The 26,936-nt window shown below is 40.1% G+C and overlaps 1 protein-coding gene across 3 annotated transcripts in view; it reads right to left on the bottom strand.

Moving 5' to 3' along the window:
- Positions 1-1,218: 1,218 nt before the first annotated feature.
- The window catches only part of Cd101 (CD101 molecule), a 47,401-nt gene continuing 21,683 nt past the window's right edge, over positions 1,219-26,936 (bottom strand). For 2 of the 3 annotated variants that reach the window (XM_063256147.1, XM_003479029.5), the window contains exons 7-9: positions 15,489-15,899; positions 12,564-12,959; positions 1,219-3,861 (exon numbers count right to left, since the gene is read on the bottom strand). In XM_063256147.1, the coding sequence (XP_063112217.1) occupies positions 3,617-3,861; positions 12,564-12,959; positions 15,489-15,899 (1,052 nt within the window). In that variant the 3' untranslated portion in view covers positions 1,219-3,616. The remainder of the gene's footprint in view (positions 3,862-12,563; positions 12,960-15,488; positions 15,900-26,936) is intronic. The other variant, XM_063256151.1, reaches the window with a different exon arrangement.

Genomic DNA, 26,936 nt, shown 5'->3' with positions numbered 1-26,936 from the left:
ATAGACAGTGTAACGGATGTCTCTTTTGAGCCTACAGGTAATGAAGACTTCCCTGACTCCAAATCTCTCCATAAGTGAAACTGCATCATTTACTTGCAGGAAGAAAAGGGGACAGTGTAAAAAGGTAATATAGCATGGCAGCTGGGAAGAAAAGGTGGGAAATGGAGAGGATATAGCTAGCGTGTTTTGTCTCTCAGCCTGGCCCCAGATTAGATGGTGTCTGGACTGTATAAAGAAAGGAGAAATTTGATCAAAGTAAATAGAATTGTTTGCATAAGAGAATATTTACAGAAATAAAGGTAGAAGCCTACAGCAGAGGTGTAATGCAAAGACAAACTGAAGGTAAGGTGCTTTTCCTTGCTTACCACAAAAAATAGGCAGTCTGGCACTCCCAGGGCTTGCAGTATTCAAGCTACAGCAGAGCTTGAGAGTTGAGCAGAGTAGCAGGGAATTGTGGGATATCCTTTTTTGGTGAGCTCAAATGACTTTAAGGAGCTTGGGGAATTCTCCAAAGTATTTGAAAGATACTGTAGATGGCCAAAACTCCATGTAAGCAACCTGTGATGAAGGCCTGAAATACTATTGATTTCACTTCTGTACAAGAGAGACAGGAATTTTGATAACTTGGGTTACATTGACATTCATTTACTATTTGAATGGTTTAAAACTTATCTCCATGTAAGTATCTGACTTGGTCACCATAAAAACCATGTGAGGTAGGTGACTTTTATTACTGGCAGGTTTTCCCATTGCCATAAATTTGAGCATAGTGTCTATTGTGCAGAGTCTAGGAATTATTAGAAGACCTCAACTTGGGCTCTTCTGTTTGTTTGTTTGTTGTTTTGTGGGGGAGGGCTCTTCTATTTATGGCTATGTGATCCTGGATAAATCCCAAACTTTTTGAGTTTTAATTCCTTACTGACAGGACAGAGACAACAATCTCCTTTCCATGGGATCCTATAACACTGAGATGATGAACAGATCATGTGCAATTGTGAGAAATTATCATGGCATTTAATTTTCTATCATTGCATTCATCTTCCACATAAATTACTTATTCCCCTGGGAACAACCATGCCTTGTTTGTCCCTGCATCAACTCGCCTTGCACAAAATAAGTTCTCAATACAATGGTGTGGAATTGTGCAGAGGTGATGAGCTCTAATATGAGCCTGTAAGGAAGGAATCAAACTGTAGAATGGCTTGGACTAGACAGCAATCCTGAGAGCCTGAGATTATTTATTAAATCAAATCAAATTTATAACAGATTAAGATATAATAGGTCAAGTTTTCCAGAAACATAACACATACCCAAGACAGACACAGCAGGGTTGACAAATTTCCTATAAAGGGTCAAAGAGAAACACTTTAGGCTTTGTAGCTCATCTGGGTTCTTTGGAATTCAATCAGCTCTGTCATTTTACCATGAAAGAAGCCACAGAACAAAAGCAAACAGGAACAACTCTATTCTAATAAATCATATATATGAGGATATATAATAACATATATATATATATATATATATATATATATATATATATCCCTCATGGTAAGCTGGACTTGGCCCTTGAGCCATGGTTTGTTAATTCCTTAGATGGAGTCTTGTCCTGTTGCCTAACGGCATTCATATAAAAAAACTGAAAGCAAAACCAGGTGGTGACACAGTACAAAACAGTTAAAATTGATGAGTGAAAGGGAAGTTCTCCATTAGGTTTCAAACACTAAAATGAACAAATGTATAACTGGAGAGAAGCCTCATGTAAAGTGTCTGTTGAACTGGATCACAGCAATGTTCAAAAGTTGAAAAAGGAAGATTTTGGAGTTTTAGTTGTCTGGAAACTCACAATAGTGACAAACAATGCAATGTAGCTTCTAAGAAAATCTAATGTGCTGTCAGTTTCATCCGTGACAGAGAGCATCCAGAACAAATGGGGGGAACCTGTGTCTGAGTCTTTGCGGGGCCCTTGTACCTGCCACAGTGCTTGACAGAGAGGAAGCATTTGCTGGGAAATACTTCCCCAGCTTCACCCTGGTGGGAGCCTTTCATACCTGAGTATGTCTCTGTCCAGTGCTGGGTTCAAAGGTGAGAAGTGTCATTTGAGCCAAGAGCAGAAAGGCCAGGTCAATCAGAGAGAGGGGAAGTGGTGGGGTAGAGGTGCTCAGCATCACCTTCCATTCTGTGATGCTCTGGTTGGGCTCCATTTTCCTTCACTTCAAAATCCTAATTAAAATTAAATGTTCTGTAAAATAGGGGTAAGGGATCATGCTCTTTAAGAAGTCTTCATTTCATCTTTGTAATCAGAAAAAATATGCTCCCCTACGTGAGAGAGAAGTAAATGTGTTGACATGTTTAAGAAAACATTTGGAAGAAAAAAAGAGAAAACATTTGGAGTACTTCAAATGAGGATATAAAGGGAGGTGAATTAAAGAATCGGCAGGTCTATGGAGGGAGTTCTCACAGTCACAAAAAATCTGCTTGCTAAGGAACTCATTTCATTGGGAGAAGACTGTTTCTCTGATAAAATAATTAAAAATAAATTGCTCTCATTGGAAATGCAAATTACCAAATGTTAAAGCAAGCCTGTTGGTCACAAACATGATAAACAGATTTCAAGTTTGTTAGGTGGTATTGATTGGTTTCAAATTCTGGCTACACCTGGGTCTGAAAAGCTTTTGAAATAAAGTTGAGGGGCCCCTCAGCCCTGCAGGGAATTTTCCAGGCTGTGAGTTGGAGAACTTTTAAGAGTTAGATTTTATATGTTATTTGTCTTGAACCCCAGCCTTGCTAGTATAGGAGGGCTAGAGGCCCTGTGACCCCTCCTCCTCCAAATACTACCACAGTCTTTTCCTACTGCTCAGCGCTGTCAGATCACAGAAAATGGGTAGCCAGACCATGGGTCGTTCAGTGGTGGGGAGACGTGAAGCCCTGGCAGACTGACTGATACATTACTGCACAAACACACCCCACCATGAAGAACAGGAGAAACATTTTTCCTTCATGATTTAATAAGTCTTTTAGCACAAAACAATCACCCTCTCATCAGTATATGAAGTGTTTTATCGTTTTGTGAAAGAATTAATACTGATTCTTCTATTCTTAAGCTGTCGAGTGGGCATTTGCAGATGAGATAAAGGAAGATAATTGGATTTCTCTCTGGAAGTAAGTTATATTTTGGTTGTAGAGGAAAATTTGAAGTAAACAAGAGCGTGTTCCCAATTCCTTTTGCCTTGCTGACACTTCTATGTTTCTTATGTAGAGCACAAAGATCACCTAGAACTGGTGTTCCAGGAAAATCAGCAATGAAAGACAGGAGTGAAGGGAGTGAAGGTCCCCACCATGGCTCAGCCCTTAGGAACTCATTTGCTCCTCCATGCTGTGCGAGGGCCTGGGCTGTGCAAGGGCAGTGCTAGGATATTGATGCTACCTACTCCTAAAGGCTATACTAGTCCAATTAATACACAAAGAAACTCTGAACAGTTCCAGGCAGCACCTAAATGCTCACTGAATGTTTGCTGTGAGCCTCGAAGGACATGCCCAAAGCCCCAGACACAGTAAGGGACAGAATCAGAATTCTTTCACACCCCAGCCAGTCCAGTTCAAATCCAGCTCTCAGGATTCAGTGGTGCTCCTCTTCTTCTTCTTCATCTTCTTTTCTGCCTGTGATCCAGCCTTCAGCCCCTTTCATGCCTACCCAGAGGGCCTTTTCTTTCTGTGTGCTCCGGCTCTCCCTTGACAACTTCCTGGCCTTCTGGTACAAGCAGAGGAGGGAAATCAACAGAAGGCCAAACAGTACAATGGGGCAGGCGACTAGGAAATAGAGTAAAAGTGAAGAGGAACAGATCCTGGCAGGAAACGTAGGCTCTGCAACAAAAGAGCAAGAATCACAGAGAATGTCAGTATAGAGCTTCCACGGACTAATCAATCATGTGCACATCTCCAATTATTGTCACAAGCAAATGTATGTAAAAATAATGGGGCCAAATGCATATACTCTTTAAATTGTATGTGTGAGTGCAGGGTGGGGTGAAGAGAGGCCCCCAGGCGCATGCTGCGTGATTCCCACTTGCCCAGCAATTGCCAACCAACAGAGCTTCCAGTGACCTACTTAAAACTACCAGCCAAAATGAAAAACAAAACAAAAAAGGGAAGAAAACTCTCCTTTAATCTTCTTCCTTCAGAAAAGATATCTATAATTCAGCCCTCATTCTCAACTGTGCTGCCTGTCCTGAATTTTTAAGTGAAATATTCCCAAAGCTGCCTGTGAAGCACATACCACTGTACCGTCCTTTTACCCAGCTGCACCTGCCAGCAAGCACTTTTCTCCTCACCCACCGTGGCCCCCAAGCATCCAGCATCCGGGGATCTTCCTTATGTTCCTCAAAGGTCATTCTTCTGCACATAATCTTCCTGGTCCTCTGGGTTCAGCTGGACCACACCTCCTCAGCCGCTATGTCCTACCTCCACTTGGTTACAGTTCTTCTTCTGGTCCCCTCTCACACAACCCCTTTGTTTAGGACTCTTCCATTCTCTTTCATTATCTTCTTTGGTTCATTAGAGTTACTTGAGTATATCTGATAGTGTCATTTGTTTTTGCATTCCCTACAGTGCCTAGGGCATGTACCAATAACTGCTGATCTGAATTAAGTCAGATTGGCTGCAAACACATAGGCCAAAGATACTACATAAAGGCCTGCTAAAGCCTATGATCCTCCGGCAGCTGCAGTTCCCTGGGAAGCACTATCAGCAGACAGACATGCAGAGCATGTACCAACCTCCCTGGTCAGGGAAGCTAAGCAGGATGACTGCAAATATCACAGGTTCCAGGAAACGGTTCCCCGAGCCACTGGCCAAATAACTAGGTCTACAGACGCTGAAGCAGAAAGTCATATGCTTAAAGAGATACCAGCCGTGAAATGTGGTTTCCTAGTAACTTATGTATGACATCATATTTAAAATCAGGACTGTTTTGAAAAAATCTAATGCTAAGTATAGCTGTGCTTTTCTTGGAAAATTGTAATGACATAAGCAGTTTCTTCCTCAAAGGTAAAGCTGTAAGATTTATGAGATTTTAGATTCTCAGAGATGAAAACAGGGTTAGAAGGCATTTTGACCAAACTCTTAGTACCAGAATTCCATGGCTGACATTGCCAATGTGTTTTACATGTTGAAGAGTAGCTCTTTTTAGGGAACCAAGACCGAATCTAAACATTTGCTCAAGTCCTGCATTGAACACTCCTGAAGGGTAGGGTCTGTGGCTCCTGTGACCTTATACAGCACTTCACCCATAGAACCTCAGGGGAACCTAGTGAATGGGTCAATTACATGAGTGCTGACCACAGGAAACTGGGAACATGGCTGACCCATGTCATACAAAGTAAATATCCTCCCTGCAGGCTGATAGCTCACAGTGGGACTGGAAAGACCTGCTAAAGTTTCTGGCTTAGAGTTTGTCTAATCTCCTTTGCATTCTCCATCCTAAATTTGGCTTTTCTTGTTGAAAGGTAAAGCAGTGGCAGAACTAGCTTTTAATTCTTTAAGTCCCCTTTCTGCATTCAACTGGACTCATCATCAAAATGATCTGGCTTGACTACAATTATTCTGCCAGTAATCAACAGAGTGCACTTGAAAGTACAGTTAAAAGGAGGCATAAGCTGCAGCACTGAAAGAGAAAAAAGCAAGTCCAGGTGGTAAGAGGACTGTCCTGGACATTTGTCCACAGTAGCCAATGAACACCTACTATATTTCAGACACAGATGACTCTTTAAATTACTGTTATTGACTTCTCTAATCATTAGTTTCCTTATCAACCAAACAGAAACAATAATCTCTAGAGTTGTGTTGAGAATATGCACAATACAGCACTTAACATAGTACCTCGGGTATTTATTTAGTCAGCAAGCAATAAATATCAGCTAGAATGTTACTGGGAAAGCTGAGGAAATCACAGAAAACCTTTCAAGAGACAAGCCAGAGAGCAGGGCTAGAGCCTTCTCACAGGGACCACAAGGGCTATAGGTTGGATCCAGAATGTCCTCCAAAGGCTCATATGTCAAAGCCTTAGTCCTACAGCCTTTTAGTGGTGGGACCTTATGGAAGGTCTTAGGTCACTGAGATGCCCTTGAAAGAGAAGGGGATTATGAAACAACTCTTCTCCCCTCCCCTCTCTTCCCCTTCTATTCCCTTCTGTTCCCTTCTCTTCTCTTCCCTCTGTATTTCCTGGCTGTTATGAAATGATCAATTTCTTCTGCCAGCCACTGCAGCCATGAGGTACTGCCCATTTACAGGCCCAAAGCAACAGACCTACCAACCATCATAGATTACACTCTCCAAAGCTGTAAGCCAAAAGAAAACTTTCCATCATTAGTTGATTATCTAGGGTATTTTGACAGTGCAATGGAAAGCTAGCTCTCTTGGACTGCTAATCTTTCTTTTCCCAGATATGGGTGATATCCAGCTGAGAGTCACATGACTACTTAGGGGGCTCTGGCTTCCTTTTCTAGTCATGGGAGGAGGAGACTTAGGAGGGTCTGCAGTACCAAGCATCACTTGCTAGGATGGCAGAGTAAGATGCAGCTGGCATATAAGAGGCAGGAAGAAACCTGGTAATGGGATTTCTGCCCTGGGACTGTAGGCTTCACCATGAAGGGATTGCCAGAGGGCCTGACTGTCTTAATGGGGAGGAGGCTGCTCTGCTTAAAGCAATCTGCCTTCAAAGGACAGCTAAGTGCACTCCTCAGAATGCTAAATTGGCCGACAGCTAGCAACTGTCAGCGCTGGTGCTTCTAAATTACCTCTCCTGGGAGGGCAGTGTTTGCTCTGGATCCCACCATCACCATTTCCCAACATCTGCCTCTCACCCATATTTGGATTAGAATTGGTGACACTCAAAAAGGTTTGGCATTTTGAATCAATTTGAGTAAGTGCCTGATGCTCAAATACAAAGCCTGCAAAATACAGCCAAAATGTAATGAGAATACTTCATCATGAGGTTAGTTTATCATTTGCTTCCATACACAGTAGAAGGAGCCCTTCTTTTTGATACCACCTCAGAAATACTGACTCATGAGAAGCACAGGATAACAAAGGGCTGCCAACTTCTCCCTGCCCACCAACTCAAAATGTGAAAATTGACCATGCCATATGCAGTCATGTGAGAGAATTGGCTCTTGCCAAAAGATAAAAGTTCCCTGATAGTAAGTGTACCCTATAGTAAGTGAACCCATCCTGGTTCAGTCTAATTAAAGACTCCCTCACACTTTCATCAAGTATTTGTTGAGGACCACATGCCAAGCCTGTGGAAGGTAATGGAAAAGCATAAATGTCATGACCTCTCAAGAAATTTCACTGTGATAAGCATGTGAATCTTCTTTAAGAACTGAATTTTTAAATAAATCCTTATTCAAATAAAAGCTGGGAAATAGTAAGAGCTGCACAATACAAATAATCCAGTCCCCCAGAAAAGCCTTGTAGCCCAGCCTATCAATTAATCATAGATAATGCTTCAGATTAATACATTAATATCTAGCACCAGGGGACAAGGCAAAAAGACTCAAGCAGCTATAGTTCTGTGCCAGGTGAGTCACTGGTGAAAAAGTAAGATAGTGAATAAAAGGCAAGGTTTATTTCTTTGGGCCATAGCTTAATTCTTCTGTCTTCCCATGAGCCACATGTTCCATGGCTCAATTATATTGTCCAAGAACCAAGTTAATCTAGGATGACCCATTAGAGGGGGAGAAAAATTCACTTGAGAAGCTAAGATTCATAGTGTATTATATTTGCCCTGGATTTTAACACATATGACTAGTGCTCACCAGGAGTGTGATGGTGACTCAGTAGTAGCTGAACATCTACTCTGTGCCAGGATGATGCTCACGCTGGGAATAAGACACAGACTGTCTTTGCCAGCCAGAGTGACTATGAAACAAGTAACTGTAGGTGTGATGACTAAGAGAGCTGATAAGTCACAGAGATGGTGGCAGTTCAGTAGGTAGGTAAATAATCAGATGGTGACCAGGAAAGGATGGTGGGGAGGGCACTGCAGTAAGGGGGTGGAACATATGGGTGGCCAGGTGCTGGATTGGCAGTCATATCCACTGCCCTTTCATGTCTTCTGTCTCTACTGGCTCTGCCCCCCGTAAAATGTAAATGTACTCAAGTCCTTCATCTCTTTAAACCAAATCTGAAAAAAGCAGAACCAAAGCACTCTCCCTGAAACTGCCTGCCATTTGTGATGGTCTCCTCCCCTTTGTGCTCTTAAAAGTGTAATCTGCACTTGATGTGTCCACATGCTCACTCCTCAACCTACTACACTCTGCCTTCTCTCATGACCTCTCTGAAATTGTGCGGTACTGTCAAGCGCAATGGATGCTTTCTCATTCTTATCTTTTTTTTTTTTTTTTTTTTGTCTGTTTCCTTTTTATCAGTACCGGGGATTGAACTCACAACTGTCTGCTTGCAAGGCAGGCACTTAGCCGCTGAGCTAAATCCACAGCCCCTCTCATTCTTATCTTAATAATCTCTTTGCACTCTTCAGTCTGTTTTCTCTCCTTTCCCCTTGATATCCTCTCTGTGCTTGATTTCTGTCACAGCATCAAAGTCAGCTTCTCCTCCTACTTCCTGACTGCTTCTTCAGCCCCCATTGTAGGTTCTGCTTCTTTGTTCCCCTAATAAATGGTATATATCTCAAAGTCCCTCCTTGAGGATCATTACCGGCCACAAATCAATGGCTCCTAATGTGCAATTCTGGTGCAGATCCCATTTGGGATTCTCAATGTTTATCTGACACATTCTTTCTCTCACTCAAAGGTATTCCGAGCTTATATCCAGGTCAAATTACTCAAACTTGAAGTGATCTCTCCCTCTAAACTTTTTTCTGGCATTATTTTGCTTCTATCTATGCCAAATGCACATTCTTGATTTTCCCTTTTCTGTGCCTTCATCACCCACATACATCTAACCAGTCTCTAAACCCTGAAAATTATACCTACTACTTGATTCTTGTTCTTCTCAGTCTCCCTGACACTGCCTTCGCTCAAGCGTTTTTCTTGTCTCATCTTTGTTCATCGATTTTGAATTGTTCTCTCTGCTCTGTCTGCCTTTCCACTATTCATTTTTGAATACTACTCCCTAGGAGCTCTCTACAATGTAAATCCAATGATGGCACTGCTTTCTTTGGACTTGTTCAGGAACACCCCTTAGCTAACATGTTAAAGTGCAATTCCTTAGCTTGGTACATTGGACACATTTGAGGGCTGGATCCCCCCACCATCCCAGTCTCATCTCTTGCCAGTCCCAATATTGAACTTCTCTAACTATAACATGAAGTTTCATGCCTGTTTATCATATTGCCTACCTCTTCCTTTCGCTAAACCATATTTCCCCTTTTTCAAAGGTTTTGTACCCTTGGGCCCCTTCCGGGATCTCCTCCCCATTTGGGTCTTCCCCCTAGCTCAGGTGTTAACTTAGCATCTTGGAACACTTATTTGAGGACACCAACATGTTGGATTTGATTCCCCTACGAGACTACAAACTGTGGGAACATGTTTTGTCATATACATTTTTTCTTTTTTCTTTTGTAATACATATTTTTATGTTCTTGGAACCTCATATATTTATCAAAATATTACATATGGCATGTAAATGCCTGTGTGTAGCATGTTTGGAGGTATAAAGGCAAGAGGGGTTCACATATTTTTAGTACTTATAACATCACAGGAACTGCCCTAGATATATTTAAAGCATTTGTATTATGATCTTCATTTTCTGAGAAAGCTGAGGCTTTGAGAACCCAAGTAACTAGGATGCAATTTCATGTCTCGTGGATGGTAAAGCTGTGATGGGCCGAGGCTTATCTGACTCCAACCTCTGGGGACCTTTCATCACCCAGACTCCACGACCAGGAAGGAACCAAGAGTGGTGGAACCCAGATGCTATATTACAAGAATTTTCTTGAATATCCTTGATATGAGTCTTGCTTAGAATCCTCAGTGGGTCGTGGCAAAGGCTTTTGAGCTTTTTTTGGTTGTGAAGAGTACAGAAACCACTCTGTTTTTTAATGTTTCCTTTCCAAAGTTCATCTTTTTAAAACCTTATTCCTGTGTGCAAGGATTCCACAGAGATTAACTGTAAAATGAAGGACCTCAATTGTCTCAACTGCCTCAGAGGAGATGTGTTTTCTAGTCACATAATATATACTTCTCACAGTTATTGTCTATTTATTCTACTGCAAAAACTGCTACAGACCCTATGAATTCCAGGGGGAAAACATGTATGGAATGTGCTCAGCGGTGTGGAACTTCCTATAACTGTTGGAATGAAAAGCTGATAAGAAAAAAAATTCCGCCTGGATACTTAGGAGAAAAAAAAAATCTGCTGAAGAATGACATGGACCTGACATAGGGTGTCATGGCACATGCCTATGAAGGATTGCAAGTTCATGCCCAGTCTAGACAACTTAGCAGGATTCTATCTCAAAATAAAAAAATAAAAGGGACTGGGGATAGCTCAATTGTAGAGTGACAATGAGTTCAGTTGTCAGTACCAGAAAAAAAAAGACAGATGAGGATGATGGCGCTCCAGGGAACCATCACATAACTTTGGCCTCCACTCCAGCAGCCCGTGCGTGGCTTAGATGCAGCCATCCCTGCTCCTGAGGAGCTGTCGTACATTCTCAGTAACACTCCTGCCCTCCTAAGAAATGCCATGAGGGCCACCTAGTGTCTTGGGAATGTCACCTTCATTTACCTTTTTTAGTGTAAGGCACCAAGACCATAACTCCATTCCAAAGGCCCTTTCCTGTGTCAAGTTTAGCTGTATCATTCACCTCTCATCCTTTCCTTGAACCTCAGTGGAACAAGATAGTTAAAAAAAATCAACTGGCAGGTGCTGTAGCCAGTTATTGGTCACCAAAGAAGATTTATTGGTCTATGGAGAAGGCTTTGCTTCTATTACTAATACATGCCTAATAAATGCCTGTGACATGCCTGACTGAGCAGAGCCATTGCTTGGCCCAAGGGACTCTGAGTAGCTGCCTTCCTTGTTGGAGTCTGTAAATATGTTCTGTAGGGCACCCTTTCTCCCTCATGTCTTTCAAGGCACAGTGAAAAGAGACACACCAAATAGTTTGCAGAGTAAGTGTCCCTCAAAGATCCACATGGTCAAGCTCATTCTTTATTTAGAGGCCATGGAGATTTTAGGAGATGTGGCCTAGTAGAAGGTCTTTAGGGACTGGGGACATGTCCTTAAAGGGGATAGTGGGACTCTAGTCTCCAATTCTTTCTCTCCTTTGCTTCTTAGTCATGAAGTGAGTGGTTTTGCCCTGCTAACTGCTCCCACTATGATGTGCAGTTATGGGCTTAAAAGAACAGGACCAATTGATCATGAACTTCAATCTCTGCCATTGTGAGCCAAATAAACCTTTCATCGTTATAAGCTGATTATGCCAGGTATTTGTTGTAATAAGGAAAGGCTTAACATCACCATCACTAACAAAGTTCTGGCAGGTTTTTTGAGTACAGAGACAGACAAGGAGGGTAGTGCTTACTTATTGATTGCTCTGGTTTTATCCCCCCCCACACACACACACACTGTCTTTTTGAGACAGGATTTCACTGTGCATTTCAGGCTGGCCTTGAACTCACTTTGTAGCCCAGGCTGGCCTCAAATTCACAGCAATCTTCCTGCCTCAGCCTCCCAAGTGCTAGGATTACAGGCATGTACTACCACACCCGGCTTGTTTTTCTTTTCTGACTAGGGAAGTATTTTCCAACCTGATGTAACCAATTCTAGTTCAGCCAAATGAAAGTGGAACCTCATCATTTCACTTTCGTTCTCATTTCCATTGCTAACAGCTTTCTGAAAAAGATCTACCAAGAGGTTAGAATGCCTGGTCCACACATTACTTGGCTATTTAAAAGGACATGATGTTGATAGCCCTTCTTTCTGAGAGAAGAAAGAATATATCAGACAGAGGCTCTATTATTTAAATATCTATTGCCTAAGCCTCAAGCAGGCCTTGTTCAAATGAATTGCTACTGAGAGGGATGGTAAAGCCATCTTCCTCTCCTCCTCCTCCTCCTTTTCCCTCTTCTTCTCCTCCTCCTTCTTCTGCTTCTCTTTCTCTTCCTCCTTTTCTTTCTCTTTCTTCTTCTCTTCTTCTTCTTCTTCTTCTTCTTCTTCTTCTTCTTCTTCTTCTTCTTCTTCTTCTTCTTCCTCCTTCCTCTTCTTCTTCCTCTTCCTCTTCCTCTTCCTCTTCTCCTCCTCCTCTTCCTCTTCCTCCTCCTCCTCCTCGGTCTTTTTTGAGGCAAGATTTTGCGATACAGCTCGGGCTGGTCTTGAACTTACTTTGTAGCCTAGGCTAACCTTGAACTCACAGTGATCCTCCTGGCTCAGCCTCCTGATCTCAGGGATTATAGGCAAGCACCACCAATGCCCAGCTCAAAATCATTTTCTTTAGAAAATTTGGAAATCATCTTCACCTTTAAGAAAAGCAAATCATAGCTGGAAGGAAAGCATACAAAGAGAAATAAATGCTCTCATGAGCATGAGCTTGTGACCTTAGTTACCTGAAGACAGCACTCTGAGCACCACTGACTGTGACTCATCTGATGCTTGGTTGACCCACTTGCCTGGGTGGCCATGCAGCTGCCACTCGGCCACACTGCACCAGTACATCCCTGCATCCTCCTCCTCCACCTCATGCAGCTCCAGGACAAAGTCTGTAGGAGATGAACGGTAGCAGTGCAGGTGTCTCCTGAGCCCTTCATCTCCGTACTCCAGCAAGCCGTCGTGCTGCAGGTGTGCCAGCATGTGACGCCTGGTGTGTCCTCTGCTCCAGAACCATGTCACAGAGTACAGGGAGGTCAAGCTCCTCGAGCCCTCAAAGCTGCAGTGGATGTCCACATTTCCATGCTCAGTGGCATTTTCTGTCAGGTACATTTTGGAGATATGTACCTTGCTTCCTAGAAGACAAAACAGCAGTAAGTTGGACATTCAGACTCGATTCCCTGTCTGAAAACTTGTTTCCACTGGGGAGATCCCACCTGGTGCTCTTTAGACCTCACATCTTTCATCTTTAACAGTTTCTTTGACCCCTGTCCTTTCGTTTCACATTTTCCTGAATGTTCTTTGTTATAAATCAAACCAGTCACTTTTCTTGCTCCTTTTGCCCAATGGACCTGCCACTGCAAACCGTCCAGCTTCAGCTGGGTCCTCTGACTGTGCCTTGGCCTCCCCTTGGCCAGCTTTCTCTTCATTTTCCTGGAGGATTTATGCAAGGCTTCCAGCACCCCTTTAAGTTGTGCACTGCACCACTAACCCCTGTTCTTTGCAAATTATCTTCCTCCAGCACACTGAGATAGTATGTGGAATACAGATGCAGAGGGAGAAGAGGTTATTGGAGAGACTGAACATTTTGATACAAGTGTTAAAATATCACCCACAGGAACTATTTAAATTATTAGACCAGAATATGTTTTAAACAGATTTTGACATACAAACAGATTTTGACACACACACATACTAAGTAGCAGGTGAACACTTGGAATGAAATCCAGAGTAATCGAACAAATAAAGAAATTATAAGGTACATTAAATTTTCAACTCCATTACAAATGTATTTATCTTTTAAAAACAACTTTGATATTGGGCATTTTTTTAGTTTAGTCTTTCCTTTATTTCTTGGAGAAACATGTAAAATATTTTTGAGGCAAGAATATATGAAACTGTTTTCCCACCTCGAGTTACTTCCTATTTTATTGCAGCCTGGCTTCCAATTCTATCACTACACTCGGCCAGGTCCAGTTTTCTAGCCCAAGGAACCTTCCAGTCTTTTTTTTTCTTTTTTGTCCTCATGGTGGTTTTTGTTACTATAGTCTATTTTCTTCTTGAAATTCTTCCTTTAACTTCAGAGAGAATTCTCCCCACCCACAGTTCTGACCAGTACATCTGGATATCTTTTCCTCGGACCTCTTCATTAGTTCATTCCCTTATTTACAGCGTACAAGTGGCAACCCACGGTCACACCTCCCTCAGAGTTTTCGTTTGATGCCCTCTGTCTTTTAAGAGAATTTGCTTACTTACAAATCGTTTCAGATTGAAAGATGTGATTTTTAAAAAAAAGACTGCCAGAATTTCCTGCTATAATAAAAGATCTGACCACACTGAGCCTCTGTTTCCCATGAGGAGTGCTGGCTTGAGCCAAGAAGTCACTGCCTAGTAAAAACAAACGAGCACATGATGTCCAGGTTTTGGCTAAGACGCTGGTGAGATAGGAATGGCAGCCACACAGAAGCAGAGGCCAGAAATACTCTAAATGGCTCTGTGGGTTGGCAGGGATCATAAATGCAACTGGGGCAGGCTCAGGATGAGGGTATCTGGGCATCCACATATGAATATGCAGCTGGCCATCAGGTAGAAGGGCTTGGAGCTCAAGAGGTGAGGCTACACATAAAGACCCAGAGCTGCCATCTCAAAGGTAGTACTTGAAACTGGAGAAATGTTCAAGATCGTTTTCAGGAAAGCACAGAATAAGAAGAAGGGCCAAGAATGTATCCCTGAGGAACACTCATGTTTAGCAAAGACAGCAAGCGGTCCCCAAGAAGGAAAAGGGGAGCCCGAACGGCAGGAGGAGATCCTCGTACTAAGCTATTGTTCTTACCCTGCTGCTTCCACAGGCTGTGAGCATCTTACAGGCAAGGGCTCTGCCTTATTTATCTTTACATTCCTATTGCCTCATGTACAGTAGTGTTTGTAAACTTATTTTTTGACATTACCTTGAAAATAGTAATGCCAAAATAGATCAACTTATTTGCACCGTGCTATTGGATCTCATCCAGTCCCCAAGCCTGGGCTGTGACATTCATTTAACTTTAATCAACAGTAGAGGTGACCTAACCAGTGCTGAGAGTGCTAACCAAGCCATCTACATGTACGCAGCAGCACGCTTAGAGCAATGTGGATGGATGGAACTTCCATTACATTTTTAAAGATCTCCTGAGGAAGAGGAGATTCCCTCAGTAAGCCATTCCAGCAGTTAACTACTCTTATTTGCCTTATGTTTAGGCAGCCAATGTTGAAAAGCAATTTCTCCACACATCCCCATAGAGTTGTACAGTTTCTGTTCACAGTGGGAGAAATATGCTTCGTTTTACTTGTTGCATGCCAAATTATAGTAGAGTCCCACTGGAGTGACACAGCTTGTTATTATAGAGATCTGGAGATACAATACCCTGGGTAGTTGCATGGGCCAGGTGGCCAGGCTGATAAACAAATCTATGCAAAGGATCTTGTTTCTATTTGAGTTCCTCTAAACTCCAGATTAATGGGGTGACCTCCACCCACTGGTGGGTCCTACGGTCATTTATAGGTGGACAGTATTCTTGTAACTCCAAACTGTCTTTTTACTTCCACATAAACACTCTACAGAAGCTGTCCAAGAGAAGGTGGGTATTTTACAGAAAGACGTGTGCTAATACACTTGCAAATTTTACCTGAGGGCTTGAGTCTCAATTCTGTCAGTCCTGACTTCGCTCCTCCAAGCTTCTGCCAAGTGCCATTTGTAAACAGCAGCCATTCTTCCACAGCACAGTAGTACACACCCTGATCGCTGTCTTCCACACTCATTATGTGCAGCTGGAACAAGTTTGGGGACATTTTCTCAGAGTGAAATTTTTGTTTTCTCCGTGGGGTGTGAAATTCATCCCCATATTTTACAACATTGGTCTGGTCCAATTCCAAGATCTTCAGCCAAGTTGTACTAGTGGAAATGGGAGAAAAATACCAAGCAATGGCTAACTTGAGGTTTTTAGTACGCCGGGACAAGATGCTACATTCTATGACTGTGTTGGAGTTGATGGAGATCTCTTGGTATTGACGGCTCGCATTCACTCTTAGCTCGCTCGCTGCATGAAAAGAATGAAAACAGTTACTTTGATAACAAATCCAGTTGTGAGGCAGAAGGGATGTTAGGGATCACCTAGGACAACACTTCCTTCAGCCATCACACATGTGAAAGAGCAGCCTTGGCTGGGGATTTAGCTCAGTGGCGTAAGCACCTGCCTTGCAAGCAGGCGGTCGTGAGTTCGATCCCCGGTACTGATAAAACTGAAAAAGACAAAAAAAAAAAAAAAAAAAAAAAAGAGCAGCCTCGCTGAACGCGTGGCTGTTGAGCCACTCCCGGGCTGATGAAGCAGATCGTTCGTCCTTGGGACAGCTCTGTCCCTAGTGAATTCTGTCTGATGTCCCATTAAGTTTTCTCCCTTCATAACTTCCACCTGCTGTCCCTAGTTATCATTTGCTGGGTGGAGAGGGGAAGTGTCACATAGTAAAGCCCAATCTCTTTTTCACACAATAATGCTTCAGTATTTAAACACAAACTCTATAGCATTTCATGTATCAAACTGAGAAAAAGTGGCACAGATTATCACTTATAAATTCATTATGGTAAACATAGTACACTTCTGGACTCATCATTTGCCAAAGCCTACTTATAGCTGCTTTCAAACATAAAGTAAACAAAAAGAATACACGCGTTATTAAAATGGTAAGTCTCTTTTTAGCTACTCCACTGAGGGAACATCATATGTACATGGAGTAGAAATCTTTTAACTCTGACTTTTCTGCCTTGTCAGAAAGCTATGCAATAAGCCTTGCTTCCAAATCTTATTCTAATTTCTTGCTGATATCACCAAGTCTACTTAATAAGTGCTTATTTATGTTAGCAATAGGCTTCTATTTTCTTCCAACAAACATTTATTAATATCATGCCATATCACATGCCAGACTATTCAAGGCTCTGTGGATACTTGCCTTCAGTGAGTGAGAGGAGAGAGAGAAAGAGAGAGAGAGAGAGAGACAGAGACAGAGACAGAGACAGAGACAGAGACAGAGACAGAGAAACTGTTAGAGCATGCAGGAAGAATACCCATCTAAGTACAGGAGTGAGGGGAGTTTTCTCAAGAGAAGGAACACTAAACCGAGTCTTAAGGGTTCACAGGAATTATTCTGATGAAGAAGAGCATAAAGAATTTCACATAAAAGAAGAAATCTAGACAGGTGTAGTAGTGCACATCTGTCATTCCAGCTCTCTAGGAGGCTGAGGCAAGAGGAGCCCAACTTAAGCAACACAGTGGCTGGGATGTAGCTTAGTACAAAGGCTCTGAGTTCAACCCCCAGTACCAGAAGAAAGGCAACTTGAACAAGACACTGAGAAAACCTAAATTATTGAGGAACTACAAGTAATTCTGTGTGAGTGAAGTTTGAATGGAAGATAAAACGCAAAAGGAAATGGCATGAAAGACATAAATATACTAGGTTTTTGTATTATTAAGTCTACTGGTACAATTTAGACATATTTAATGGTCACACTCATCATAGGTAATTTATATCTCTATATTTTATTTTGATTTTCCACTTTCTCCACTCCCTGCCACTCGCTTCAACTTCTCATTTACAAAGCTTTGTTTTCATTTTATCTTTCTTTTCACATTTTTTTCTTTTATCTTTCTTCCTTTCCCCTTTACCCCTCCCTAGTTACCCTTTCCTTTTAAACAATTTCTTTTCTATTTTGCAACATCTATTATACACTTGGGTCCTTATTTATACTTTTGGTTTTGCACACCAGAGAGACAATGTGCTATTTATATGTTTGTATGATTTATTTCACTTAAGAGTATGAGTTCAACATGCATCCATTTAGCAATAAATATCTCATTTATTCTTCTTTATGGCTGAGTAGTATTCCATTGTATAAATAAAGCACATCTTTTTATACATTCATTGGTTGATGGCATTTGGGTTGTTTTCAAGATTTAGTTATTACAAAGTATGCTGGGATATATATCACCTGACATGAAGATTTTAATTCTTTTGAAAAGATACCTAGACAGGAATAGCTAAGTTAAACAGAGAATCTACTCCTAGCTTTTTTTTTTTTAGCAATCTGCACAGTAGTTGCATCAATCAACTACTATCAATTGTGGATAAGGACAGCTTTTTCCCCCACAGGCTCCCCTTTCCCACATTTTGTTACCGGTTGACTTCTTGAAAATAGCCATTCTTTCTGGAACGACATGGAATCTAGCAGTGTTTTAATTGGCATCTGTCATATGACTAGTTATGTTGAACATGTTTTCATGTATTTATTTGCCATTTGTACTTCTTTATCAGGGAAATGTATATTTATTCATCTGACACCAATTTTTGGATTGAGTCTTTAAATGTGGGAGGTCTGATTTTGTTAAATTCTTTATATGTTCTAGATATAAATCCTTTGTCTGAGGAACAACTGGTTAGAATTTTTTCCCACTCTGGGAGTGGTCTTCTGTTGGTTTCTGCTGTTGTACGAAAGCTTTTTAATAAGATGAGATCCCACTTGTTCATTTTTTGTAGTATTTCCAATACAATCAAGGTTTTGTTCATAAAGTCTGTCTACAATCATGTCTTCAAGAGTTCTACCTATTCCCTCTTCCAGCAGATTTTGTATTTCTGTTTTAATATTTAGATCTTTGATCGATTTTAATTTTAGTTTAGTGCATGGTGAGGAATATGGGTTGATTTTTAATCTTAAGCATGTGGAAAGTCAATTTTTCCACCACCACTTATTAAAGGGACTCTCTTTCAGTGAATGTGTTTGGTCCCTTTGTCAAAGATGACGGAGTGTGTTTGGAATTGCTCCTACATCTTTTAATCTGTTACACTGATCCTCAAGTCTGTTTTGTTTTGTTTTGCTTTTTGCCAGGACCATGCTGATTTTATCACAGTAGCTTCATAGTATAATTTTAATTCAGGGGTTGTGATGCCTCCTGCCTTGCCTTTGTAGCCCAGAACTGTTTTTGCTATTTTAGGTCTCTTCTGGTTCCAAATGGATTTTAGAATGTTTTCTCCAGCTCATATGTGAAGTATATTAATGGTATTTCATTGTGATTACATTAAATCTGTATTACAACTTTGGGAGTATGCCCATTTTCACTATATTGGGTCTTCCTAACCAAGAGCAAGGGATATCCTTCCATTTTCTGACATCTTCCTCAGTTTTCTTTTGCAGAGTACTACAGTTTTTAGTTTAGAAATCTTTTACTTCATTCATTAGTGATTGCCAAGGGTTTCATTTTCTTGGATGCTCTTGTGAAAGGGGTTGTTTCGCTAATTTCTCTCTCAGTGAGTTTGTTGTTTGTGTACAGGATTGGTATTGATTTTTGAGGGCTGACTTTGTATTCAGCTATGTGACTGAATTTGGTTATTAAATCTAAAAGTCTTTTGGTAGAGTGTTCAGGATCTTCTATGTACAGTATCATGTCATCTGCAAATAATGCGATTTTTTGCATTATTAATGCAACTTCATTTCCTTTTTAAATTTTGTTATTTTAAAGAGAATAAAACCAAACAAAATGAAATAGAATTAAAGCCTATCAAAACAAAAAAATGAAAACAATACAGGACTTCAAAACAAGGTAATAGGGAATCAACAATAGCTACCATAATGCCTCTTATTATCTTCAAAATAGCTGCCCATACTATCAGACATAATAAAATCTAACAAAACAGAACAGAATAAAGTTAATCAAAACAAAACAATGAAAGTGATACAGGAATTCAAAACAAGGTAATAGGAGATCAACAATGGCTACCATATTATATCTTGCTATCTTCAAAATAGCTGTCTATATTATCAGACATAATAAAATCAAACAAAACAAAACAGAAACAAAATAAAAACAATGAAAATGATACAGGACATCAAAACTAGATGACAGGAAATTAACATTGGTTACCAATTTCCCTTTTAGACATTTCTTCTCCTTTCATTTTTACAATGTCTGTGGTACATTTTGAATCCCACTAACTCCTTCAGTTTTTCATACTAGGGAGACAATGTGATGTTCACCATGTGAGTCCAAACCATTTCACCCATGAGAATGATCTCAAATTTCATCCATTTACCTATAAAAGCCTTGAGATTGTCCTTCCTTATAGCCGAGTAGCTTTCCATTGTATAAAAATAACATACCTTTCTTATCTATTCTGTGGTTGATGGGCAGGTACCTCTGCTTTTTTCTGGGTCTTCATCACACGGAACATTGGCTTCTTTTCTTTGACCTTCAGTCCATGAATTTCTTTTTGAGTCAACTGTATTTCTTGGAGACAGCATGCTGGTGGATCCTAATCTACTCTGTACACGTTTCTTTTTCCTGGTAAATTGAGGCCATCTACATTAATGGTTATGACCAACATGTCCTGGTCACCTCTGCCATTTTATCCTCCTGCAATTGGCCCCTTACTTTCCCTGCCATTAAACTGCCTGCCCTGTTTGGCTATTCCTCTCTGCTGCTGTTCGTGGAAACATGGTCATCTTTATCTCTCTTGAGAATATCCTTCAGCACTCTTTGTAGGGTTGGTTTGATGGTAATGAATTCCTTCAGTTGTTCTTTTATCATGGAAGTATCTTATTTCTCCATTAATTTTGAAAGATAATTTTTTAGGGTACATCAATCTGGGTTGGAAGTTGTTTTATTTTAGGACTTCAAACACTTCCCTCCAAGCTCTTCTTGAATTAAGAGTTTGTGTTGAGAAGTGTGCCATGATTTCGATGGGTTTTCCTTTATAGGTGATCTGTTTCTTTCCTCTAACAGTCTCTAATATTCTGTTCTTGTGTTGAATTTCTTGTATCATGATTATCATTTGTCTGGGGGTAGACTGAGTTTGGTAATGGCTAGTTAAGGGCTATTTGCCTCATGTATCTGCATGTTAGTCCTTTTTCCATGCTTGGAAGGTTTTTTGCTATTACTTCTGTAACTAGTCTTTTTATGTCATTTATATTGACCTGCTTTTTTGTTGATTCCTGTAAATTATTTTTCTTTTCTTCGTCTTGTAGCTGTTGAATAGTTATTTCCTGGTTCCTTGTTATATTTAAGAGATCTTTCCTTTCACAATTGCTAGCTGCAATCCTGTCTTCAAGGTCTAAAAGTCTATCTTCAGTTTCTTTCAAGCAGTTTGGTTAGCTTTCAAAGGAGTTTTTAATTTCCTGGATATCTCTGTGAATCTGTTTCATGCACTGTAATTCCTTCCTATACTGTTTATTCAAGGTTTCCATCATTTTCCTATGTTGTTCTTTTACCTTGTTTTTTTTGCTACCAGGAATATGCTCATCTTTTATATCTATGTCTTCTTCAGATATGCTCAGCAATTTTTTCATTATGTTTGTCACTTCTTCTTCTACCTGAGATATTATTTCTAATCTGATTCTGATCTTCTTCCACCTAAGATATTATTTCTGATCTGATCATGAAGTTGTTTCTTTACCTGCTATCCTTTCTAAAATTTCAGGTGTGCAACTTAACATATCTTCCATGTCTATGTCTCCCAGACTTCTGTGCAGACTGGAGGTCTGATATTGTCTTTTGATCCATTGTCTTGACATTTTCTGAGCTTTCTCCAGACAAACTGGTTGTTGGGTCCCAGGCATTTCCCACATTGGCTGCCCACTGGTAGTGTAGAGGAATGAGTCAGGCACCCGAGTTTCTCTTAACCTAGGTTTCCAGGGAGGCAGTGGGGTGCAGGGTGGGCTTCTCTAGACGTGTGTGACCCCTCTGACACGCTCCTGCTGTTGGTAGACATGTGGGGACTTGGCTAGCTGTTTCTCCCAACCTGTGCTGGTTACCAGTCCGAATGGAGGTGGGCAGATTTGTGTGTGTGTGGGGGGGGGTGGTTGGCTGATTCTCCCCACTTGCACTGGGTACCAATCCTGACGGCTTTCTTTTCCTTTTATAAAATTCATTTTATTTCTTTCTCTTGTATAACTGCTTTGGCAAATGTTTCCAGAACTATATTGAATATAAATGGTGACAGTGGACATCCTTGTCTTATTCCTGATTTTAGAACAAAAGCTTTCAGTTTTTGAGCATTTAGTATGTTGGCTGTTGGTTTGTCAAAGATGGCTAAATCAGACTGAGATAAAGACTATCCCAATGCAGGCTTTTTCTTTTATCATGAATGGATGTTGGGTTTTGTCAAATGCTTTTTCTGCATTTGTTGAGATGATCATGTGATGTTTATCATTGGCTCTGTTAATATAGTACATTACATTTATTAATTTGTGTATGTTGAACCATCCCTGCATGCTGAGGATGAATCCTACTTAGTCATGGTGTATAATCTTCTTGCAGATTTACTGCATTCTGTTTGCCTGTATCTTATTGAGGATTTTTGCAACTACGTTCATTAGAGAAGGTGGCCTGTTGTTCTCTCTTTTGGCTTGTTGCAACTCTGGTTTTGTTATCAGGGTAGTGCTTGCATACAAGAATGGTTTTGGGAGTGTTGCTTCCTTTTCAATTTCATTAAAGAGTTTGAGGAGTAATGTGATTAGATAATCCATAAATGTCTTATAGAATTAAGTCGTGAATCTATAAGGGCCTGGACTTTCCTTTGTTGGTAAGTTTTTAATTACCTTTTTTATTTCATTGACTGATAATTATTTAGAATTTTTATATATTTTTGATTCATTTTTGGCAATTCATATGTACCTAGTAATCTGTCAATTTCTTTTGTGTTTATCATAGTAAAGGTTCTTGAGTAGGTATTGATGATCATTTGGATTTCTACAGGTTCAATTGTGATTTCACCCTTTTCATTTCTAATTGCATGAATTTGAGTCTTTTGTTTCCTTTTTTTTGGGTAAGGCTGACTATGGGTTGATAACTTTTATTTTATCTTTCAAAGAATCAACTCAATTCATTAATTCTTTGTATTGTGTTCTGAGTCTCAACTGCATTCATTTCTGCTCTGAATTTTATAATTTCCTCCTTCATAAAAATGTTGGCTTTGACTAGTTCTTTTTCTAGATGTTTGTGTTCAACATCTAGAGCTTATTTGAGCTCATTCTGTTTTCCTGACATGAGAATTCACTATGGTAAATTTTCCTCTTAGAACTGCTTTCATTGTGTCTCATCAGTTCCAGTGTGTTGTATCAGCATTATCATCTAACTGTAGATACTGTTTAATTTATTCTTTAATTTCATCTGTGACCCATTGGTTGTTCTGTAGGGTGTTATTTAATTTCCATGTGCTCATGGAGTTTTTGTGGTTTCTTTTGCCATTGATTTTCAATTTTATTGCACTAGTCAGATACTATGCATGGGAAAATTTAAATTTCTTTACATTTACATATGCATGTTCTATGGGCTAGCATGTGATCTATTTTGGAGAACATCCCATGTGCAGCTGAGAAAAATGTGCATTTTGACTTTTGTGTGGTGGGACACTGTATCTATCTACTAGATCCATTTGTTCACAGATTTTGTTGAGTTTTGCTATTTCTTTGTTGATTCTTTGTCAGGTTGATCTATTTTTGACAATGCATTAAGGTCCCCCATTATAATTGTGTTAGTGCCTATTTGATTTTCATGTCCATTAATATTTGTTTTATCTAGTTGGATGCAGCTGTATTTGGTGCATATATATTCATGATTATTGTATCTTCTTGGAGTTTTCCCCTAAGAAGTAGATAGTAACCTTATTTGTGTCTTTTAATAAGTTTTGGCTTAAAGTTCACATTGTTTGCAAATAGAATAGTTATTCCTGCTTTTTCACAGGTTCTTGCCACATGGAGTGTTGTTTACCATCCTTTGACTTTCAGCCTACAAATTTCTTTCTGAGTTAAATGTGTTTCTTGTATGCAGCATATTGTTCAATCTTGTTTCTTGACTCATTCTTCTACTCTGCTTCTTTTGTTTGGTGAACTGAGACCATTTACACTGACGGTTATAACTGATATGTATTATTTTAGTTATTTTCATGCTGTTGGTTCTCTGTCTTTTCTGTTTATTTGCTTGCCTTTCTTGATTGTTGTTTTCTATTGGAGTTCTTAGAATTGTGCTCTTTGCCATCTCATTCCAGAATATTTCTCAGAATTCTTTGTAGAGTTGGATTGGTGGTCATAAATTTCTTCAGTTTTTTTGTCATAGAAGTATCTGATTTCTCCATGAAATTTGAAACATAGCTTTGCAGGATACATCATTCTGTGTTGGAAGTGATTTTCTTTCAGGACTTGAAATGCTTTGCTCCATCCTCTCCTAGATTTAAGGATTTGTGTTAAGAAGTGTGCTGTAACTCTGATGGGCTTTCTTTTATAGTGATTTGTTTCTTCTCTCTGTAATAGGTTTTAATATTCTGTTCTTGTACTAAATTTCTGGAATCTTGATTATTATACACCTTAGTGTGATTTATTTTCATCATGATTGATTGAAATTCTGTATGCCTCACTTATCTGTATGTCAAATTCTTTTTCATGTTTGGTTTAAGTTTTCTGCCATTACTTCTGTGAACAGATTTTTACATCATTTGTGCTGACACCTGATCTTTTTCATTGACTGATCAATTTTATGTTCTTCTTTGCATCATCTTGCAGCTGTTGGACTGTTTTTTCCTGGTCATTTGCTGGTTTTAAGAGATCTTTTTTTTCATCATCACTAATCACAATCTTGTCTTCCAGTTCTGATATTCTGTCTTCATTTTTGTTCAATTGGTTTTCCAAATTTCCAATGGAATTTTTAATTTCTTGGATATTTGTTTGAATCTGTTTTCTGGATTCCATTTCTTTCCTATGTTGGGCATTCATGGTTGCCACCATTTTTCAATGCTCCTCAATGTTTTTATCTATATTTACTCTAAATTTGTTGAGCAAGTTCTTCATTATGGTTGTCATCTCTTTTTTTACCTGAGAGATTACTTCTTGACTGATTTCCTTTACAGCCTGATACTTTTGTGAGTCTGTTTGCTTTATTTCCATTACTATTATTCCAGAACATTCAGGTGTTTGGTTTTTTATTTTCTCTATCTCATAGCCCCCTGGATTTGACCTTGGTGGGCTGGAAGTCTGATCATTTTCTATTTTTAAAAAAATTTTATTGAATTTTCTGTGTTGATGCTTATGTTTCTTATTGTAGAAGCTTTATCAAGGCTTTCCTAGGAAATGCCTGTTTTTCAGAGATGTCTTCTAAGTATAAGTTGTTCTTGGCCTTTTTGTCTGTCCCAAGATCCCACATTCCCAATTTATAGAAGATGAGCTGTTGCCATCTATTTGACTAACCATCTGGTTCTTTGGCTACAGTGATGGTTACAAACCCAGACAATCACAGTGTTGTCATATAAGGGAGAATGACTGACTACAATAGATATGGTGTCCTGGCCAAAGTTGTATGGTTAGCAATAACAATAGCATCAAGCACATCCTAGAACCTAACAAACTGTACTAATTATTAATTTGGCACTTTTAACCATAAGAGCAAGATCTATAGTTACATAAATCCAACATAATTTAGGAACTTGTATGTAGGATTTCCCCTTAGTACAGTGATTTACACGATGGTGGGGGAAATTTAAGAAGGATAGGGGGTAAAACAGAGAGATAAATGAAGAGAAATATAGTAAAGCAAGGCTGAAGGAAAAAGGATGATTGTGCACACTTTGCAAAACTGGAGAAGGAAGTAGAAGAGAGAATGAAGGAGAAAACAAAAGATTATCAAAGCAAACATAAAGGCAATGTTCATGTACATGAAAACATCATAAAATCAGGAGAGATAGTTGAGGAAAGAGAGAAGGAATATGATTAGAACAAAATAAAAGTAAATGTAAAGACCTAAGCAATGTAAAAAAGCAAAACTTGCCAGACAGAAAAAGGAAAATGAAATAAAATAATAATTATAATGATAAAATTCCTCTGGTGTCCACAGGTAGTGTGGTAGTGTCCAAGTCAGATTCCCAGACTGCTGGGTAACCCAGCCAGATCTACAATAGAGTTAGTGCTGGGTTCTGGGCTCATCTTGGTCTCTGGATATGGCAGCTGGGGATAGAGTCTTTGGTAACTTTCTATATGTCCCTTGGCAGCCTGATCACTCCTTACCCTGTTTAACTCTGCACTGCTCTCCCAGTTGCAATGGCATTCTCAGAAAGAGATAGACCAAGGCTGCTCTCAGCCCCATGTACAGGTGGCTCCTCCCAGTTCTTGCACAGCCTCCTCTGCTCCACTTGTGCTGCTTGTTGCAGAGCAAGGAGGTGTTGTGGGCTGACTCACTGCTCTTACCACCAGCAGTGTGGGCCCTAACTTTACTGACTCATTTTTGCCAAAGTCAGACAGCTCAAATCTGCTTGGTTTTGATTTAATCTAGGTGGGGTAGGTGGGTGTTGTACCATGCCTGCCTGCATCCTTCTCTCAAACCACTGGCCAAAGGGGAGAAAGGATCTTATACCACCTCCACTGAAGTTTGTACCCTTGTTGCAAGGGATTCCAGTGAGCTGCTAGGGTACAAGGGAAAGGGAAAAAAAAAAAAAAAAAGCTGGTGCCTGGTGCCTGTTGGGGAGGGAGCAAGGCCAGTGAAATTTGCTGCAATGCTCCTGTTATGTCTTCTGTATGAAAGAAGGAAAAAGAAGCAAGGGGCTTAATATTCCAAATCTATCCTGTTTGACTTGAGTTAGCCACATTTTTGCAGTCCATCAGTTTCTTGGAGACTTTCCAGTACGGTAGCACACAGGTGGCAGTGCCACTGATGGCCCTGTGGCAGGATTGGTGTTTTATAAAGTCCTATGTCTATATCTTGCTTGATCTACAAGTCAGGTTGATTTGGTATCAGGATGTACGTCCCTCCCTTCCTCCAATTACCTGTGTTATTAGTTGATTTCCTCTGAGCAGCTCCAAGGTGGCTCCTTCTCTATTCAATCATATTCAATCTCCAAATGTACTAGATTATAAAGGACCTGCATGCCATGCTGATGGGGTTTGGACATGAGGTTGACACAGGAGTTGTACTTGGGTAACTGGCAGGTGGTAGAACATGGGAACCAATGGGTGAAGAGTAGCTTTGGACAATAATGGTGAGTTTATGACACAATGAGTACAGACATGTCTGAGAAGTGACTGGTGTGATTCTGGAGATCAGAAGAGAAGA

The sequence above is a fragment of the Cavia porcellus genome, unplaced genomic scaffold (genome assembly GCF_034190915.1).
Source record: "Cavia porcellus strain 051 isolate PalLab524CR breed Dunkin Hartley unplaced genomic scaffold, mCavPor4.1 scaffold_1, whole genome shotgun sequence".
NCBI classification, from domain to species: Eukaryota; Metazoa; Chordata; class Mammalia; order Rodentia; family Caviidae; genus Cavia; species Cavia porcellus.
This window is presented reverse-complemented; position numbering and strand designations above follow the sequence as displayed.